We start from the raw sequence: 22,434 nt of genomic DNA, 5'->3' as shown, positions 1-22,434 counted from the left end.
CTCTTTAGTTGACCTAATTTACATATTCACATCCATACATATTTGTCAAAATGTGCCCAGAAATGATCTAGCAAGTTATTTGAATAACTGTTAATGTTACATCAGGCCCGTTCTCAGCTCCTCGCTTGTGTTTATGTCACGTTAACATACCGTATCGTTTAGCCTGTTTTTGCTGGTTCATGTCTGTACTTGGTGTTGAATTTTGTCAAATAAATTTTCCCCATAATGCGGCTTAAATTCCAGTGCGACTTATATATGTTTTTTCCCCTTTATTGCGCATTTTATGGCTGATGCGACTTGTAGTCCGGAGCGACTTTTAGTAGTTTAGGGTGTATACCACCTCTACAAAGTACGCATGTTGTGTGTCCTTGTACGTGTGTATTTTGTAGGGCTCTACTTACAATAACCTCGACTGTGACAGCGACAGTACTGTTGAGCGCTGGGTTTCCTCCGTCTTTGGCCATAACCGTCAGATGGATTGTTCCACTGGGAATTTTTTCGTAGTCTAGAGGCCTGGTTACGCTGATCACTAATGAAGGGAGATTATAAGAGAAGGTAAGCTTTTCCATATTGGTGAAGACTTTCGAAGAGATTCTATCTATAGGGGAATGTGTCCATTCATCTGATTTTACATAAGAGGTCATGTTCTTCCATACCAAACTCATCCAAGTGTTCCTTTTTGGACCTTGATTTGCACACTGAAGCAGAGTCATGTGAATCAGAAGAGTCTACTGCAAACCTGCTCCTGCTAAGATGGTTAGCCTCGAATTGTCCGACATATTGGATGAATTCAGGTGTTTGGCAACTACAAAATATAGCACACACCAAAAATGCATTCTTATTTTTTCAATGCTAAACACACCTGCATATCCTTCCACCATGATGATACTGAAGTAGTGAGGGAAAGCCGAAGCTGAAATGATGGCGTATGTGATGAAGTTGTTAGGAGAAGAATCCTCATCTGTTGCCTGCGGGCAAGAGAAGGTACAGAAGAAATCTAGAGTTATAGATTTTGAGTGAGTGAGTGCAAAGGGAAACAAAAACTCAACCAGTGCCAGCTTTTTACTGCCCACATTTAAGCCGGTTCCAGCTATTAGCCTCAGGATATCAAAACACCAACTTAGTGAGAAACCGGCCAAAAAAAAAAATTTCCAGAGGTAACCCACAATAATAACAACAATGATACCACTCCGTCATTATTTTGCTTTTGGCTGGAGAGCCATGACTCTTCCAGATGTTTTCAGTGTACTGGCATCATTCTGTTGGGCACGTTGTCAAATCTTCTGCTTACATGAGCCCACATTTTGATTTAAATCCATTTGAACAAGGACAACCATAGGAAATCAAACAATTCTTAGAAAACATCAGCAAAGTCTGTCACTGTAACACTTCTGTTTACATCTGGTATTTTTATTACCAACCAATTTCAACAAAACTTTGTTGCCTGGCTCTTTATGCTTGTCTAGTGGGCCATGCCAAGTCTAGCGCATGGGGTCTGCTGACCCAGCATTTGGTGACATGTGGCTTCCTCGTTCCTCTAGGGCAGCTTATTAATATCAAAAGCGTTTAAGGTTAGCTTAGACTCATCAAACACAGCGAGCCAGGCGTTGAACCAAGTAATCGCTTGGAGTCCTGCAGTGTAAACACAAGCTGCCACTGTGCACTGTGGAAGGGAAAACCATGGCTGGACCCTCCGTTACAAGCCATGTAATAGGCTTTCTTGAGGGCACAATCAAAAGAAGTGCTGAGCCATTAGTTACCATTGTGCCCGTGCACCTCTGGCTTTTGTGTGGCAGTGACAAATAGCAAACACAACAGGTCAGTCTGATCTCCTTGGATACAGTGCACACAAGCACAGAACTAAATGACTATACAGTACAACACAGAGGAGAACAAGGTACTAGATGAATGAAAACATCAACTGAGTATACACAGTACGTATATTTGTATGGAAATTCAGTAAAGTATGACCGACAATTTTTTTATATACCGTATTTTCCGGACTATAAGGCGCACCGGACTATAAGGCGCACCTTCAATGAATGGCCCATTTTAAAACTTTGTCTTTATATAAGGTGCACCGGACTATAAGGCGCACCATTAATGCATCATGTCAGATTTTTAATCCAAATCAAATCATTCTCCATTTTATCTTTTTTATTTCAACTTCAGACGCAACAAATTACTTTATAATCACAAAATAAAGATCCATAGTCTTTTTGGTTCATGATTCATAGTCTTCAGCGAGCCACTTATGATTGATTTCATGACACAATGCTTCGGGTCAGTTTAAATTTAGGAATTTGGTCCATATATAAGGCGCACCAGACTATAAGGCGCACTGTCGGCTTTTGAGAAATTTTTGGTTTTTAGGTGCGCCTTATAGTCCGGAAAATACGGTATATATATATATATATATATTTTTTTTTTTTCCATTCTTGGAAGTTTTTATCCCCTCACCCTGATTCGGGCCACTGGCTGGACAGCCTGTTCGTTCTCTCTCAACGAGCCTACGTAAACCTCCTTCTGGAAGAGTGGCGTGTTGTCGTTTATGTCCAATACGTTGACTCGGACTCTCCCGGTGGTCTCCTCTCCACCGCCGTCCCTCGCCAACACAGTCAATGTGAAGCGACGCATTAACTCGTAATCCAAACTGGACCGCAGAATCACCCAGCCTGTCTCGGCATCTAAGGAAAACCTGCAAGACAAGACAAATAATTGGCTTGATGATCCTGGCTGTAGAGACATGTATCATCACATTAGGCGGATTGATTGACTGATTGATTGATTCATTCATTGAATGAGTCATTGATTCATTGACTGATTAAAAGTGGATGTTAAATTGTATGTTCACTCCAAGAAATTACATGCGGCATTGGCGTTTTATGTGATCTACTCAGATTTCGATAATTTATTAAAATCTAAATTGTGTCTTCACTCACTCCAAGATATTGTGCAAGGTGATGGCAACAAGTGTAGAGGCTGCTGAATGGTTTGTACCGTGCATTGTTTGGAAGGACAAGTTTAAAGCACAAGTTTAAAGTGATGGCATTGGCTATGCCTCCTCTCGTTTTCCATTTTCCTTTGCCAGAGAATATATATATGATACAGTGAAGTGAATTTGTAAATGAATCTTACTGGTCTGGGTCATCGCTGAAGAAGTAACGCACAATACCAAATGTGCCAAGGTCCCCATCTGTAGCCTGGATTAAAAAAAAAAATACAAGATTGTTATGGAGTAATACATTTCTTGGAAAAATGAGTGGATACAGATACCGACAGTCAGTCTGGGTTTAGTATATTGTGTTCATGCTTAGTTCACGACTGGACATTTTTCTACTTCGGTACAAAGAATGTACCTGCAGAAGCTGTGTGGGCTCGAGCGCAATTGGGAGTCAACAAATGGCACAAACAAGGTGGATATGGTCTGGATATACTGCAGACATGTTTTATTTTGCCATAATTTTGGAGCAGAAATGGATGGAGAACCTACTTCCCCTAGGCTAGAGTATATATGGCCTGTGAGAGCATAAACAACAAATAAAATCTCAAAGGAACTTTTTAAAAAAATGCCCCAAAATATTCAACCCCCAATGACTCATAATATGTAATAATGAACATTTAAATGTCATATCATTTTTGTAAAAATATAAATAAACCTTGGTATAGTCGATGACACTCAGAGGGCTTTATGAAAAAAAGAAGAAAAGAAAGAGATTGAGCCTGATAGTAAAAATGTTTTTAGCAGATATTACTGTATAGTCAAAAGTCAAAGTCTGCTTTTGTTAGAAAAATGTATATATATATATGTTATCATGCGTTCTCTAATCAATGCTTCACCGCAGTATTACTGCAATATATGCTTGCTGTTTGGCCTTGCTGTTTTTATGATGTACCACAGAAGAGAAAAGTTACGGCTGGGTCAGGAGAGAGGTTACAGCTGGGTCAGACAGGACCAGCTGACAACTCAGCAAAAAGAAGACATCTACCGAGACAGTTCCTTTCTAACAAAGACCACTTTGTTAAACAACATGCCTCATTGCTGTCTTGCACCTCAGATGAACCTACAAGTGACCATCATTGTCAGGGTTTTCCAAACTATCTTAATCGTAGGATTATGTCGGAATGTATGTATCCAGTAATAAATAACCTAGCTTGTCCCATTCTACACAATGTCGTAAAGCATCCCTTGCTATGTTTTGACTAGAGGTCAAAGGTTTTCTTTCTCTATCCAGGCCACTCAAATTCCTCTTCCCACATGTTCTTATCAGTATGTAAACACCTAGTGATTTCTTCCTTACGAGGCAAAGCCCACATGCGTTCCCCCTCCTCTTTTAGGGGCTTTTGTCTCACGATTTGTGGGTAGGGCAAATCCCAATAAAAGAGCGGGAGTGCATACAGATATTTAGTGTAGTGAGATTGTTGTGAAGCTATCTGTACTGCACTCCTCGCGAGAAAAGACTTAATATTCTGTCTCACTTGTGGTTTGTTTGCTGTTGCTCTTCTCTTGAAATTTGTTCGGTCAGCGAAAAAACCTAACAGAAATTGGGGGCTCGTCCGGGATCTCGACACACCTGGCGGTTCCAGCGGACTCTTCGACGCAGGCGAAAATCCTCGGCCGAGGTAAACAAAAGCCCTTTGACGGGACTGTCTCGATCAGTCCGGCTGGACACCGGGAGGGTTGACGAGATCTTCCGAGGAGGAGAATCAGCAGACCGTGAGTAGGAATATTAATTCTACTAAAAAGGAATGAATGAGCTGTGACAAGAGGTCACTTAATACGAGCAGTGACAAGAGGTCACTTAAAAAATGAATGAGCGGTGACGAGGTCACTTGAGCGGTGACGAGGTCACTTAAAACGAGCAGTGACAAGAAGTCACTTAAAGACCTTGAGAATTCTAGACCCTATCAAGTGCAATTAGAAACAGTTAAATTCCGCAGGGGCGGTGTGGAGCCCCCTAACTTTTTACGTTAGTTAAATTCCGCAGCAGGAGTGCGGACTCCTCTGTTATTAAAAATCGCGCGTGGTATGCTTGTGTACGGTTTGACTGAGAGTGATCTCATTTGAGCGCTCCTCTATATAAACACACAGGATTGTAAACAGTGGCTTTGTGTGGGTGCAGAGGCAAAAACTCTCCGCTCCCTTCGGGGAGGTGAAAGGAGACTTACCACACATCGAACTTTTAACCACTGTCCTGTGAATAAAGTTGGTTTTAGGACACTGTAGGTGCCATTCAAACTACCAACTCCAAAATTTAGAAAAATAAACCATGGGAAATTTAGATAGTAAGCGAAAGTCCCTACCCCGACATGAACTAAAATGCAAAGATTGGAAAATAATTGAAAGGCAGGATCCCGACCGACTTAAAGAAAGATTTCGATAAATGGGTTAAAAAATATAAATTTGAGGGAGAACTAGAAGAAGTACAAGAGCGGAAGAGAAAACACATGCTACAAATTCAAAACTAAAGATCATAGACATAAATCATGCCCTCCATGCGGAAAAAGTAGTAATAGACAAACAAAAATGAAAACGAATGAAAGCTACAAAAGACACTTTTCTGGTAGACCAGGATAGTGACACTTTTTACCAAAATGCAGGCAGAGGACAGAAAGGCCAGAGAGGGCGAGCAATGTCTAACAGAGGAGGCTTTAGAGGCTGAGGGAGAGGAGTTGTGCAACCTCCAATAGAATGCTGGAATTGCGGAGAAAACGGTCACATGGCACGTGACTGCACAAATTAACAAAGACAGTTATGATTAGGCCAAAACCAAATCAAATCAGGTTTCCATGTAATGAAGTGGGAACCTGGCTGCCAAAATTAAAGAGAAATTAGCTTAAATATACAGGAGATATTTGTGTTAAAGGGATAAAGTAAGATAAAGAAACACTGAAGTTAAAATTGGCTAAATAAATGGAAAAGAATTACAAATAGCTTCTAGAAGTAAAATAAAGAATAAATCTGACAAGTAAGACGAGCAAAAAGGTGTTCTTAGTGGGATCTATGTGGTCTTATACGTATGTTGTGCGTCATCCTTTTGTGTTGGTGTGTGTGCGTGTGCGCGCAGAGGATCCTCATGAGTGGGTGTGTATATGAGTGTGTGTGTGAGTGAGATGTGTGTTCTATGAAAGAAAAATTGAAGAATAAGGGAAGTGAAGAAAAATCCAAAGAGAGCTTGTTGTTGCATAGGCAGGAAGATGATGAAACGACATCAGCGCGGCCTCGCTTGAGGGCCGTAGCTGAGGGTGTGGACAAATGAGACAACAAATGTTGTGTAGAAGACATTGAAAGATGTCGAATGTGAACATGACAAAGGGCGCAACAGCAAAGCTGGCCTGCCCTTTGAGAGGGTGAGACTGATAAGCGTGCCTGCGCTCGCGCGTTGTCGCGGGGCGGGGCTGTGCGCGTGGGCCTTTGCTATGCTCGTGTGGGCGGTGGGCCGGCATCATGGTTGTTGCAGGAAATGGCCAGCCTGTGACCAATCAACATTGATGCTGCGCCCCCCCTCGCCACGAGGGGTGCTATGGCTGCGGGCGAAGCAGGGAAAGTGCGAGTTTCTCAGAGAATGTTGAATATTTGAAGCAGGGTGATGCTTAAGAAAGATGTGACAATATTTGCATGAAGGATAATAGGCACTGATGAGAAAAGGAGTATAACCAAAACGTCAAACAGAGGATGACGTTGGCGCAGCGTTGTTTGTTGGTATTGTTTGTGAGCTGTGTCTCTGTTGTTTTTGTGTTGTCTGTGTGCTGTCAGTGTTATGTGTTAAAATTGGCTAATGTAGGTGCACAAAAGAATTTGCTAGACTGTAGTCTATCTGATTTGCACCGCAAAACAAAAGCAATTTTGTGAAAATAAGAAGAAAAGAAAGGCAAGCAATTTTTTTGTGGGCAGAAACTGGTCCACACTGCATTAATGCCTAGCCCTGATGAAACAAAATTTGAGAGATGGAAAGAACTTGCTTTCTGGAATTGGATGAAGCAAAATTATTAAATAACAACATTTCAAAGCTAAATTAGAAGAAATAGTCGATTGGTTGTGTCAAGACTATCACAAGTTTTTACATTTGAGAATAAGAGAGTGATTGAGTTAGTTAAAGTTAAGAAACAACAACAATTGACTATTATATTAATTTACTGGCGGTTATTTTGTTGGTTTTTATCTTTTTATCTTAATTGGTTTGACACCGTGAGGGAGGAAAGATTAGGATGTGGAACACGGGTTGAGACAACCAGTTACACACGCAAAGCATGTGAGCACTGGGACACTGAGAAGCATTTTGAAAGGTGTGTCAAATTAAATGAAGATGAAATCATATGTAGTAATACAACACTTTACTACATATGGATGCTCTAAATCATACAATTGAGTAAAATAAAACATACATTTTTGATTTTCATTCAAATTGCTAAGATTCTTGTGATAAACAATGAGAGAATGATTGAAAGGAAACTACAAGGAACTACAACTAAGCTAGTTGTGGAAGCAGTCCAATTGCCACGAAAAATAGCTATATGCACGTGTGCAGGGCACACATGAGACTGATAAGGTGCCAAGAGGTAACAAGCTTGCGGACGGAACCGCATAGCTGTAGTGCAAAAGACGCTTCAAATTTTGTACACACAAGAAGCAGATTAAATTACTGAAACGTTTTTAAAGATGTGCAGCGACAAAGTCCATAGACTGAAATTCGATTATGGACGAAAAGAGGGGCAAGAGTGGAGAATGGTATCTATAAATGACCAGAAGACTGACCTATCCTACAAAAAGCCTATATAAATGGGCAGCAATATTGAGCCATGGTGTGTGTCACATGGCTCAAGAGGAGGGATAGTGGGGCAGTTCATTCAGCTTTATACAACATATGGATTTGATTCATATTCAAAACATTTATAAAACAAAATTTTTGTAGAGTTTGTTTAACACGTGCTAAACACAATCCACAGGGTTATAATGCCTGGTCATAATAGATGCATTCTCAAAATGGTTTGAATTGGCTTCAACAAAAACACTGAATGCCTTAACAGTGGAAAAAAAACGTTATGTAAAGAAATAATACCGAGATATGGGATTTCGGAAATTAATTCTCATGACAGGACTGGTATAAAGTGTGAAAATGTGCATGGAAAAAAGTGGAAGATCATGGACAAATGTTTAGCCTGGTCAAACTGTACATAAATATTACAAGTACTGTGGGTTTAACCCCGTATGAAAATGTTTGGGGACAAATATAGATTACCATGTTTCAAAACCAAGTGGGATACTAAGGATGATTCAAATTTGGCATTTACATTTTATATTTATAATTAATATTTTAAAGGCAAAAAGAACAAAGCACGTTCTCATTAAGAGCATTGAAAACGAAACACTGGTGTTCTTCCAAGGGGGAAGGGCCACATTGAATATTGATAATTACATCAACTGCCATTAAAATAGCAGAAAGGTCAGTTGAGGTGGTCCTAGCAAATTACAAAGGGTAATTTCTTTTGAGGTAACGTTCAATCGGAAAAAGTGACCCAAAGGAAGCCTTACCTCTTAGAGAAATGCCGGGAACAAGAAAATGGAACAATGACGTTATTGCATGTAAGGTGGCTATCTTTGTTGCCATTTTGTTAACTCAGCAATATGGTATTTGTGGGAACTAAGTCATAATGAGTAGGGGAGAGATGAGTGAACAATTATATTGATCACTCCCAAAAAACAATGCTGCATTGTAGCAATTTAAAAGATCAATTTGACCTTTGCAGGATGATCTGCTGTGTCGGATCTGGACTGCAATGAAAATATGATGTTTATATGTGTACTTTGTCAACAACCGCTGTAGATGTTAAAGAATGGGATGATTATATCTAAAACGAATGTGGATAATTTGTTTCAGGTAACTATAAGAGTTGCTGAAAACGAAACAATTGATTGCTAATGGCAAACAAGCTGCAAAGACAGAAACAAAAAGTGAATATGTCATATGTATGGATTTGCGACGATTCTTTATGTTGTATCGTTGCCATTGACCAAAGATTGTGTGACATCTGTCACATCTACTGATTGTGAAATGTGTGACAGAGCATTCTATATAGTAATATCCATTGAAAAAAGAAAAAAGAAGCCATTGCTTTCAGAGAATGTAGTCAAGCTAAATTGTATATGTATCAACATGCCAAGATCTGGGAAAAAGCTGGAAAAACAAACAAACAAAATGTCTTTAAATTTGAGAGTCGACGATGATCTGACTGAAATTGATGCAATCAGAGTCCCCAGAGGAGTTCCTGATTAATTAAAGATTAAAGATTAAGATTAAAGTCCCAATGATCGTCACACACACACCTGGGTGTGGTGAAATTTGTCCTCTGCATTTAACCCATCCCCGTGTGATTTTCATCCATCCCCTGGGGGAGAGGGGAGCAGTGAGCAGCAGCGGTGCCGCGCTCGGGAATCAGTTGGTGATCTAACCCCCCAATTCCAACCCTTAATGCTGAGTGCCAAGCAGGGAGGCAATGGGTCCCATTTTTATAGTCTTTGGTATGACCCGGCCGGGGTTTGAACCACAACCTTCCAGTCTCAGGGCGGACACTCTACCACTAGGCCACTGAGCTGGTCACTAGGCCACTGAGCTGGTTAATAAGAATTAATTGACCAAATTGTAGCAGGATGGGAGTCTTCCATTTGCTGGTGGTGTACGATGAACAAAAACGTCGACATGATAAATTACAACCATTGCAACATGCAGAAATTGCGCAAACGGACACAAGCGGGACTTGAGGCAGTGCACGGACAGCTAGCCACGCCTTCCCTAATGTCAATCCAGAACCGCAATGCTCTTGTTATGTTGGTGTCTGAGAAAGGAAGGGTCTGCGCAATGTTCAGAGAACAATGCTGCACCTTCATCCAGAACGGACACCGCCCCTGATGGGAGCCTGACGAAGGCGATTGCAAGCTTGCAATCCCTCAAACGAGGATGAAAGAGTGGATGACTGCTTTTGGGAAGTATAAAGCCCTTGTGTCCTCAATTACTGCTATACTCACCTTGTGTGGTTGTTGTTGTATTCCATGTCTCCGTGCTCTGTTTAATCGTCTCATCACTACAGCAATATCGCCCATGGAAGACAAGATGGCCGGGGTATGCCTAATGTCTGAACGCCAGCATGTTGATGATAACGATGATGATGATGGAATTTTTGCACTTGGGTTACAGACTTCTTCCCAGATCTGGGTGTTTCCGAATGATAATATCGCAACGTTTATCCTTTCTTGGTGTAAACTTATTTGTGCTCATAATTGTGATCCTACGGCTGAAAATCTTTTTGAAGTGGCCGCTTTTAGGTGATAAGATGGTCTCTGAGAACTTATGATACACAGGAGGGAATTGTTAGAAAAATGTATATATATATATGTTATCATGCGTTCTCTAATCAATGCTTCACCGCAGTATTACTGCAATATATGCTTGCTGTTTGGCCTTGCTGTTTTTATGATGTACCACAGAAGAGAAAAGTTACGGCTGGGTCAGGAGAGAGGTTACAGCTGGGTCAGACAGGACCAGCTGACAACTCAGCAAAAAGAAGACATCTACCGAGACAGTTCCTTTCTAACAAAGACCACTTTGTTAAACAACATGCCTCATTGCTGTCTTGCACCTCAGATGAACCTACAAGTGACCATCATTGTCAGGGTTTTCCAAACTATCTTAATCGTAGGATTATGTCGGAATGTATGTATCCAGTAATAAATAACCTAGCTTGTCCCATTCTACACAATGTCGTAAAGCATCCCTTGCTATGTTTTGACTAGAGGTCAAAGGTTTTCTTCTCTATCCAGGCCACTCAAATTCCTCTTCCCACATGTTCTTATCAGTATGTAAACACCTAGTGATTTCTTCCTTACGAGGCAAAGCCCACATGCGTTCCCCCTCCTCTTTTAGGGGCTTTTGTCTCACGATTTGTGGGTAGGGCAAATCCCAATAAAAAGAGCGGGAGTGCATACAGATATTTAGTGTAGTGAGATTGTTGTGAAGCTATCTGTACTGCACTCCTCGCGAGAAAAGACTTAATATTCTGTCTCACTTGTGGTTTGTTTGCTGTTGCTCTTCTCTTGAAATTTGTTCGGTCAGCGAAAAAACCTAACAGCTTTATTGTCAATTTCTTCACATGCCAAGACACAAAGAAATCGAAATTACGTTCCCACTATCTCACGGTACTCTATGATAATAAAAATCCATCCATTCATTCATCTTCTATATCCCCTCTATGGTTGAAGGTGTGCTTGAGCCTACATTACCTGACCTTTGTTGAGAGGGAGGGCACACTCTGGACTGGATGCCAGCCGACTGCCGATTAAAATAAACTTAAATTTAAAATCACTGTTCCAAGCCCTAATAAGTGGGAAGGTTCCATCACAAAGGACATCCAGCATAAAATATTAATCATGTGGACTTGCTGTAATGACCCCAGATGGGGTAAGGCAAAGAAGACTTCTCAATGACCCCTATAGTCTTGTGAAAAAAGTTGTGATTATGTATCACAATTCAAGAGATAGTATAAAGGCTGCAGCTAACTGCTTTTTTCCCTTCTTATAAAAAAAAAAACTCACAGAGACCATCCTCCACATCACTGTGGATAGTAAATCAATTTCTTTTTTTTTTTAATGTCCAAATCCCTTTGTTGTCAAATGCACTGAAGCACACGCTGCAAAGAGGGACACCAAATACATACAAAGTCGTTAGAACTCCAGTCAGGTTCTTTTATTAACCTCTGAGGTTTCATCTGCTGTGTCTCAGAGCTCATCCTTAAACGCAACTCATCTTCGTCTCTTCCTCTTTATTTCTGAATTTCTATTCATCCCTCCTTCTCCCACTTCTCCTTTATCTTCCACACATTCCTTCTGTTTTTACCCCCTCTTTCAGCATTGCATCCCCCCCACTCCGCCTCCCTCTTCCCATGCACTACATATCTCCTGTGCACACTCTTTCTCCTTGATGCTTCTGTCTCTCTTTTGCTCCCTCTTTCCCAGGTGAGTGACAGGCCCATAAGTGCTGCAATGATAGCAGTGGGGGTGTTAGCGTGACAGCTATCGAGGCAGCGACAGAAGCTCCTCTGGGGAGCTATAGTGAAAGAGAGAGAGAGAGAGAGAGAGAGAGAGAGAGAGAGAGAGAGAGAGAGAGAGAGAGAGATAGAGAGAGATGGGTGCGAGGTTAAGAAGTCAAAGCGATAGCCATCTTTTCTTTCCCCCCCATCCGTCATTAACTCCCATCCTCTGAACAATCAGCATGACAGTGTGGCCAAGTCACTTTGCCAACTGCAAGTCAAAGACGTTCAACTTTAGATGCAAACAAGCCCAAAGGATGCGAAAACTGTTTGAACTATAACTTTACCTAACAACTGGGTATTATGTAACCATTTGTTATTATCATTATACTGTACATTAAGTTCTCTTTCGACAAGGATTCAAAATTGGATGGTGAATTAGCAACCAATATCATGAGATAATCACAATTGATCAAATCAGTTGTGCATAAATTCAAACAAAAAACGCATATGAGCAGTGATTTGGGTTTTCTAGCCTTGGGTGATTTTTAGGTTTGCGTCAGAATGAAAATCTTACTGTCTTCATATACATTTTTGATGCACAGTTTAAATAGAGCCCAAAGTGTCTATGGCAGGTATATATATTTTTTAATGTATATGTTACAAATACATTAGTTCTTTTACTTTAGCTACAATGTGAGAATTATGATAAACTACAAAAACCAAATAATGAATAATAAAATTCCAAATTAAGTTTTGATGACAGCAGTAATGATCCTGTGCTTAAATGTGACTGCACTGTGAAAGTTAAAGGGTTAAAATATCCACTGCACCTAACTATTATCGTCAGCATTCTTTTTCAAAAAAGTTGTTAAGGAGTTGGTGCACAAAAAGTCAGTGAGCTGCTGATTGCCAATATAAAGTCTAAAAACCCCCACAGGGCCTCAGGCACTAACTACAAAAGAGAAATTAGTTTTCAGTTGACCAGTTTGGTTAAATGATGTGTTTCTTTCCATCAGAGAGGGGAGGCCAGCAGGCAAACACACTTATCGTATGTGTGTATGGCTCACAATATGAGTACCTGAGTATGTGTGGCACTCGATAGGATCATGTACAATGGTCAGTAGTATGCGATAAACTCATCATTATTTCAGGACATATACTTTTTGGTATATTTCTAGTTTGGTTAAAGATCATTTCCTAAACTGAGATGACAGAATATAGAAAACCAATTTTCACAAAGCTTATAGACATGCTCATGGACCAGAGAATGGGGCCACTATGTTTTGGTGTAGATCAATAAATTTCATTTAGCATACATTTTATCCTAAAGGTGATGATAAGCCTGTTGGTACTTTGGGTAACAGAAAACAACACATGTAGTTTTAACCACACTTGGCTAAAATTCTGCTTTGACAAACATCAGATTTGACTGAGGCTCTCAGATTGGAATCATATAATATGTTTACAAATCCTAATGTAGTCTGTCAGTGTTAAACTAGACGACATTATGCTATAAGATATTTGCCCGTGTATTCAAGTGACACAGTGGCAGCGGCGAAATATCCACCATTAAGTTTAGGAATCTATAATTATTCTAAGCACATGTGAAGAGGTAAAAAATAGCCTTTAACTCAGAAGAGGAGAAAAGAGGCGCAAAGAAAAAGGTGGGGGACTGTATTGGATGCACAAACTGTGGATCCAGTTTGAGCTGCCAGTGAAAAGGCTTAAATCAGCTGGCAGCTCCGTGTTGCTGAAAGGCCTTCATCCTCCCCCTCTCTTTCTGCCTCTGTCCTCGACGATGAAGGAATGAGATTAGAGAGTTGTGACGACACTGAAGACACACGCTGAATAAAAGGAACAAAGTGGTAGCAGCAGTATCGTCGAATGATGAGGGAGCAGAATCAAGACATGACATAGTCACAATAGACATGCTTAACACGCAGCCAGAACTAGGGCAGGGATGTTCTTTTCACGCATATGTCCCATTTAGTGACATGATTAAACCGCACATCACCCCAATTTATTTGTAATGAAATGTGTTAATGCTTGATATCTTTTCACGACAAATTAAATGCAGACTAATTCAACATGTTCTTAAACTCGTTTTTAAATGAATCCCTACACCAGCTCATATCCTAATGTACTGTTTGATATGTCCTCATACTATTACTATCACTATAGGAAACCAGTTTTGTCACTGGCAGGACTCAGGCATAGGGAATATCGCTCAACCGAGCAGCCAACCGAGCAGCCAACCGAGCTGTCAACCGAGCAGCCAACCAAACAGCCATCCGACCAAGCAACTCACCGACTAACCCACCGACCAACACAGTGACCAACACAGTGACCAACCCACTGACCAACCCACCGGCCAACCAACCAACCAACCAACCAACCAACCAACCAACCAACCAACCAACCAACCAACCAACCAACCAACCAACCAACCAACCAACCAACCAGCCAACCAGACAGTGAGACAGTGAGACAGCCAACCAACCAACCAACCAACCAACCAACCAACCAACCAACCAACCAACCAACCAACCAACCAACCAACCAACCAACCAACCAACCAACCAACCAACCAACCAACAGTTGGACGAGGCAACCTAAAAAAGTCGTTCTGGGGATTTAAGATACAGCAGGCCTCCATTTCCCAAACTTTTTTTTGTCCCTGTGCCCATGCAAAACTGTCCAACCAACCAACCAACCAACCAACCAACCAACCAACCAACCAACCAACCAACCAACCAACCAACCAACCAACCAACCAACCAACCAACCAACCAACCAACCAACCAACCAACCAACCAACCAACCAACCCAACTCACCCCAACCAGAACCAACCCCACCCACCCAATCAACCAACTGGAAACAATTTGGGCGAGTTCTTGTCTGTGCCAATATGACCGTGTCACAGTGCACTAATCAAAGTCAAGTCATACTTGGGGCAGTTTGGTGTTAAAGGAAGTCAACAGCCAAAAAGCACTCACATTCTAATTGTAAACTAATTAAAATGATAGAGGAGAGATACTCTCTGTAACCCTCCACTGCAAAATCACGTTGATTTCTACTAACATTAGCAGCTGCTAATGTCTAGACTCTAGAGTCTTACGAGTAAAAAAAAAAAAGACACAAAGAGATGAAGTGAGAGAGGAACGGATAGAGACAAAAGAGTAAATCACAATAAATATTTATACTGATAAGTAACACTGCAAAGCATAAATATTAAACAGCTGTGTTTGTGTGTGTACTTATGTGTTGGGCGTAAGTGTCCACGGGGATGCAGGAGTGGGCACTACTACCAAATGCATAGGCTCCCTCTGTACATCAGCTCTGATCAGATGAGCAATGAATATTAACCTAAAACAAGCCTTTCAGCAACATTATCAGATTGCTTGTTGGGCACTTTTGAGAAGAGCTGGCAACAACATGCATAATTCCAATTAGCATAGGTATAAAGCATTGTATAAACATTACCAAGACTCCACCCTCTCTCTCTCACACTACGACATAACAGAAATGAGCACAGCACACACTACTTGACAATAATAAATTTATGGAAAGGAAAAAAAGAGCAATCACATATGACATATGACACTCATTTTATGACTCTCTTTCAACATGAAGGTGTAAATTATCTACTGAGGATACTTGATCAATAGTTCCAATTTTCATGTCAACTCAAAATTCAAGATGACTTTTTTTTTTACCAATTCAATGTATTCTCAAGCACTACCGTTAGAGGACAGTTGTAAAGTGCTAAATTATGTTGCAGAAAAGTACATAATGACAAATAATATGCATTTAAGCTATTTTGCATAGTCATGCACTAACAAGTAGAAAGGCCATTGAAAATCACCGATATAACATATCTGACAAGCTTCATAATGTAGTCATTATTATTAATTAATTGCTTTGAGAATTTAAGTATGGCTTGAAGCAGAGAAAACGCTGTCTCAATCGCAAACAAACTCATTCAACTGCAGACATTACATCCACTTCAAGGATTATTGCAATGATAGGCAATTTAGTTTGGCAGTAAGTCATTGTATAGGTATTATATGTCTGGACATGCACACCATTAAAATGAGAAAGCCATCATTGTTTTTTGCAATAAAAATCATTTGGCAACCTTATTTTGCCTCTCGCAGACAATTGACACCTTTGGGTCTCTCAACACATTTAGAAAAGTTTAGAGAATGAAGCCGTGGAGAACAATGAATGGCACGTTATGAAGTTGGTGACAATATACTCGCACAAGAGGTTCATTTGAGAGTAGATGCAAGACTTGCAATAACAAGTCATCTAAATCTGTTTTTTTTAAGATAGTAAAATGATTTACTAGCGATTACTTTTTCATTTTCGCATTTCTATAAAAAATATTTTGCTTTGCAAGGACTTGTTTTTTTTCTTTTGGCAGTGGTGGCAGGTCCCAAATGATAAATGAATCATAAAATATATTTAGAACTAATATGTATGAGCATCTTTACATGGGCAGAATTTAGCCATCCAAGTGAATAGATGGATGAAAAATCCTACCTCAACTTCAAATAACTCCTCGTGACCACCACAAAGACACTGGCCGTGAACTTGTTTCATCAGACAGCAGCATGAAAATAAACTGCCCGCTGCATTCATTTTATCACAAACATTGTAACTCACTGTCTAAACTACTAATGAACTAAATTATGACAGACTCACACGGGTAAACACATCTATGAAAACACATTACCGGACAAACACACAACGCTAGATTGTAATCATGTGGGCTCACTAATTGAGCAAAGCCTGCAATGACACTGATTTTAGCCATGTGTTGACTTTGAGGGAGTTGAAGGAGATGTGTTTGTGTGTATGACGTTCTTTCCGTTTCGCTCTCTCAGTGAACAGCTCGCCATAAGTGGGCAACATCTGTTTAATGTTTGCATAGTTTTATGTATTTGAGATACCGTCATCGAATGGTGACTATGTGAGCCTTCACATCTTTTTCTCTTGGGCTTCAAACAGTACTCCATATTCTCAGGCAGGCTGCACAAGACCAACATCAGCCAGACTTATCGGTATTAGATTGCCCTGCAATCTCCATTTCATGAGCACTGGTCTATAAACACTATTGATTTTCACACAGTGGGTTTTGCACTTGAATCAAGTGGAATGCAGGTGTGGCTGCTTGTGTTGCCTGGCAATGAATAATAACATATATATATTTTTTTTACAATAAGATGAATCCTGTTTTAGATTTTTTTTTAAAATTATATGAATTATTTATAATGATATTACATACCATTTCAACACCTAGCCAATGGAGCTCTCCAATACTGATCCCATGCTCAAGTAAGTGACATAACAAGTACACAGGTTTATTGTATCTTCTGCCATTTAGTTGGTAAGTGGTCATTCATTAAGAATTTGCCATTCAGCATTCACTCTTTGAACACTCACCAGAATACGAAGCAGTGAGGTACCGCTGGGTGTATTTTCAGGGAGGCTGATGTTATAGAGAGATTTGCTGAAGATAGGTCTGTTATCGTTCTCATTGATGAGGTCAATAAAAATACGAGCGAATCCCACATGGTCAGACATGGACTCATTGGCGTAGAGCTGCAAAGAAAGAAAGAAACATTTATACCAATAATATCAAGATTTACATTTTAATCAGACACAAACTGTTTTAAGGTCACAGAAGGTGCACATCAAAATGTGCTTGAAAGAACTCAAAGAACTTTAATTTCGAAATTTTGGAGTTCAAAAAAGTCTTCATTGGTGTGGAGTGGGACTTCATACAAGTGTATCACTTTTCAAACTTTTCAATCGCTTTTATGTCCATCAAGGAAATTTGGAGTCTGAATGTTTCTTTGAGTCATCAAGGAAATCTAACACTTAACAATGAATGTTTTTAGTCGTCCATTTTCCACACCTCTTCCTCGTTTCCTTTTCAGAATTGGACTCAAACCAGAGATCTGTTATTAACTCACAGAAAAACTGTAGCTGCGGATGCGCTCGTAGTCTAGTGGCATGGCAACCCTAATTCTGATGTCGGCACGGCCTTGTACGGCCGTGGGGGAGATGGTAAAGTATTCAGAGTTGTTCCCTGTCAGGAACACCTGGAACATGCTGTTCACCCCCTACCATAAGAGAGAAACAACAAAGCATTATTTAACCAACAACAAACTCATCTTTTTCTGAAAACAAACCGAGAGCAAACTTTGTGTTTTTTAGCATTTCTATGATGCAAATTGGCCGAGCTACTTAAAGCAGAGACAGAACAACAGCAAATCAAGAAGCAGACAAGAAACTATAGTGGAGTCTAAATATTAGAAAGAGTTGTCGTTGATCTACGAACGTTTACAGGTTTACACTTTTTTTTTTTTTTTAAAAGTTCAAGCAACTTTTAAAACATTGGTAGAGAGAAGATCGATGCTGGCGGCTACTTTCTGATATCACTGTCTGTATGGACATTTTGTTTGGACAGTCTCCAAAGGGATTTTCCAGTAATTCTTTCTACATATATCAAAGTGTAGGATTCTATTTGTTTTAATACTTTTAAGAAGTGTTTTATGAGCAGAAAGAGATGTTATGATCGTTGATGACAAGCGTGACTATCTAGCTAAATGCAGAAACGTACATCGGGGATTTGGTTCTGGCTCACAAAATGCTGCTGACTTTATGTTGGATGGTGTTTTAGTTAAAAAAGAGGGGGCACTAGAGTCGGAACTTTACAATTATCAACTATGCCGCGGAAACCCTTTTTGATCCGACATGAAATTCCAAATAACCTCTAGAAAAAAAAGAAAAAGGAGCAGCTCGTGTCTTAGTCTGTCTTTCAAACACAGATAATCCCTCAAGTACAAAAGCATGAATATAAATCAAGGTGGGGTCAAATTGACACCACGACCATGAGAAGTCCGTGGCTGCCAAGAAACCATCTCTGGAGCCCCCCCATCCTCTTGAAAGCTGCAGGGCTGCCGGTCACAGCACCACTGTGGCAGACAGAGGAAGATGAGTGCGCTGGTCGATTGGTATTTTGCTGGCAGCTCAAATAGCCCCCTTGTTTTTGTTTTTATCTGTGTGAGAACCATCGTGGCTGATGGCTCCTATTTAAAGGACCATCCGATATGCAGGGATGTCACCTCAAACTGCCCATAAATATAATTGCTCGTCCATTTACTTCAGCCTTTAGAAGCCCCTGATAAAAGTACCCTGTCAGGAGTGACATCCACAAAGTTTGTTGACAGGTTCCGGGAGGAAAAAAAAAAACTTCTTATAAATGCCAGCCACGCGGAAGAACGGATGAAAGAACTAACAGCCAAACAGAGAGTGGGAGAGAGAGGTAACTACCGCTTGTGTCATAGTCTCAAAAATAAAACATCTGCCCATAATTTCCTGGACTGCAGGAATGTAAGATTCCTGTTCAGGTGTAGCCGAGTGTGAATGAGTGTGCACATCATTACTGACATGTGGGTTTTACCAGATCACAACAGCGAATCAAAACAAAAGCAAATTACCTCTATAACATGCACGTGCAGCTGAAACGAATGCATCAACCTCTGGCATGTCTGCTATCAACGTTACAACTATTATTACAAGAACAAACGCTTTTGGGGTTGATTTTAATCTGTCTGTCTGTCCGTCTGTCTAATTTGACTATGACTCACAGATACAGGAAAGCAAGTGGCTTGGAGCAGTGGAATGCTTCTTGGGAGACAGTCCAACATTTTCTCAAGACGTAAGCGTTGTGATGTATGTAACTTTTGAATTTGTGTGTTGTTTTCTTTTTTAAAAAGATTATAATGCATTTTGTCAAGTTTTTACTTCACAATGTGTCGTGATAGAAATACACCAAATAACTAAACTGATACTAAATCTTATGAGAACTAAACTAAAATGAAGCCTTTAAAAAAAACTATAAATACTACAAATTTACACACCCCCTCTGAATACTTAACTAATGAAATTGAGAAAATAAAATAACAATTAAATAAAAGAACTAAATGAAAATTTTTAAAATCCCATACTATTTTAAGCAACCATTCTGGGAAATGTGGTAACTTAATTGCAATAATTTATATTATTATTATTAATTATTATTATTATTATCATTATTATTATTTTCTTGCTAAAACGTTCAAACTATTCTTATGCAGCACGATGCATGTGCACAATCAATTGAGCAAGATATTAAACACACTCAGGGTCCCCGTTAGTTTACGTATTTTTACGACCTCTCTTCTCCTCTCTTGCTTCCCTCACCAGCCACTTGACTTGCAGTTATCTGACAAATTCCACCCTGACTGCTTCTATGCCTAAATCAATCAGAGTTGACTAGCTTTCTGCTTATCTGCACCCCGTGTGATTGATTTTCCTCGTTAGGCATAATTTGAAGCTCTGTCCCATCTCTTCCAGAGCAAATTAAATTGTAGCAAAGTCCAATGTGCAGGTGTCGGCTGTGTGCACAAGCATGTGCGCAGAATTTTAGAACGAGACAGATAGAGTGAAAGAAGAAAGCTTATAGTGTGTGTATGTGTTGTGACTGTCTGGAAAACAGATAAGGCTAATGGGAAGTGGCAGGAACATTATATGTGCTGTTTAAAAATGTCTTAACAATTACTGTTGACGGAGAACATTATCAAGTCAACATTATGCTTAGCAGTGGCAACCATCCACCCACCTCATCCTTGTCCTCAGCCTGAATGAAGAGGGGCAGCGCAAAGCCCACCTGGGCAAGCTCAGTGATGCGGACACGGTACTCAGAACTGTTGAACTTTGGGGCATTGTCATTCTTGTCGATCAGCAGGATGGTGAAGGTGGTCCTGACCGTAGCGTCTGACGGGCTGCGATCTTCTTTCAACTCGGTGGCCTTAAGGAGAGCCAGAAAGGAAGCGGCCATTGTGTGGAGGAGACGTATGACGAGACGAAGACAAAAGACACAATACGTCACATTAAATGTAATTTCTGACGGAGCTGTCAGCACACAATCTAGACAGGCATTTACAGCTTTTCATTTATCGAATCAAAAAGAGCACAGGCTGAATCAAGGGGCTCAAAGTGAGGCCAAAGGAGGACCTTCACGTGTAGACCAATACACACACAGACACAATGAGATTTAAGAGAAAATTGTTCAATTGAGAAGACCTAATTACACAATTTCTCTCTCTGGCTGTCTGAGTATTGAAGCTTCTGCAAAGAGAAAAAAAAAGGGAGGGGTGGAGAAAGCTAGAAATGGGCTTGGGCTTTCTACGGTCTGATAGTTGATAGAGCGCTACAAGCAGGAGAGCATACTGCTTGTGTCCAGAAAATAAAGAAAATCCAGCCCCAATCATCCCAGTCACTTTAACTTCATAATCTCAGCATTATTTAGTCTGAAGTTGAAAAATTAGTCATATTACTCTGCCTTGCAAAAAAATCAATAGCAGCATCACCAAGGAAGCATCAGCAGAGCGAAAGTGCAGGTAGGAGGAAAAAAAAAATCTATATCTTCTAAATACATTTTGGGGTGACAGCATTTTCACTTATTCTTTTTTTCTTCTTTAAAATTATTGATTTCAATTAAAAAGATGAACTAAGATTGGAATGTTTGCAAGTATCACTTTTTGCATTAGACCAGAAAGCGTGAGAGAGACTAGAGGTCTCCCATTCCAAAACACAATCACGTTTTGTATGAACATGAACAGCTACTGAATGTGCAAATAGGTGAATTTTAGGGAATCATATAGTAAGCACTATTACCGTGCAACTCAAGTGCAAATGATTTGACTCGACATAACATCGAACTTTACTTTTCAACATTGCAGTCACAAAAGCTCTGTGATTGTGTATCTTTCTACTTTCAGTGGCTATTTGACATCCATTTCACGCATCCTCTTGCACACTGCAAAGCACATTGTGCACAATGGTGGCTGAAAAGAAATTACTGGAGGGGGGGGGGCAGAAAGCAGAGGTTGAAAGTTGAGAAGATAGAGGGTGTGCAAGGCAAGCGTGATACACTTTAGGCTCAGGGCAGGGACAGAGGAATTGAGAGACAGCATCTACTTCAAAAAAGGAGGACAAAGAAGAAAAGAGAGGGAGCAGCCCTGCACATGAGCATGGGTACTAAATTCCATTCCTTTATCTTGTGCTACTCAGTTCCACAAACCCTCTCTGGACAGACTGCAGGGTGTTTACTGCTCACCAAACTGCAAAAGGGACATTATCAAAGGATCAAACCACAAATGCCTTAGCACATTATCAGGATGAGAATTGTGCAAGAGCACATTATCTATCAGTCTACCCGTGTTAGATGAACTCTTGAACTTGAAAGTGAATTTCTGATTCACAACGAAAAGGGCAGTACTGTGCAAAGGTGCCTTGTTTTAGCAATATCACAAGGATCATATTTGACAATAACACTAAGTCGAGCATAGACC

The 22,434-nt window shown here is 40.2% G+C and overlaps 1 protein-coding gene across 2 annotated transcripts in view; it reads right to left on the bottom strand.

Moving 5' to 3' along the window:
- The window catches only part of cdh23 (cadherin-related 23), a 129,146-nt gene that overhangs the window by 45,390 nt on the left and 61,322 nt on the right, over positions 1-22,434 (bottom strand). For both annotated transcript variants that reach the window (XM_037272603.1, XM_037272604.1), the window contains exons 11-17: positions 20,700-20,888; positions 18,007-18,156; positions 17,474-17,632; positions 3,139-3,203; positions 2,461-2,698; positions 863-968; positions 402-529 (exon numbers count right to left, since the gene is read on the bottom strand). In XM_037272603.1, the coding sequence (XP_037128498.1) occupies positions 402-529; positions 863-968; positions 2,461-2,698; positions 3,139-3,203; positions 17,474-17,632; positions 18,007-18,156; positions 20,700-20,888 (1,035 nt within the window). The remainder of the gene's footprint in view (positions 1-401; positions 530-862; positions 969-2,460; positions 2,699-3,138; positions 3,204-17,473; positions 17,633-18,006; positions 18,157-20,699; positions 20,889-22,434) is intronic.

Source organism: Syngnathus acus, chromosome 15 (assembly GCF_901709675.1).
Source record: "Syngnathus acus chromosome 15, fSynAcu1.2, whole genome shotgun sequence".
In the NCBI taxonomy this organism is placed as follows: domain Eukaryota; kingdom Metazoa; phylum Chordata; class Actinopteri; order Syngnathiformes; family Syngnathidae; genus Syngnathus; species Syngnathus acus.
This window is presented reverse-complemented; position numbering and strand designations above follow the sequence as displayed.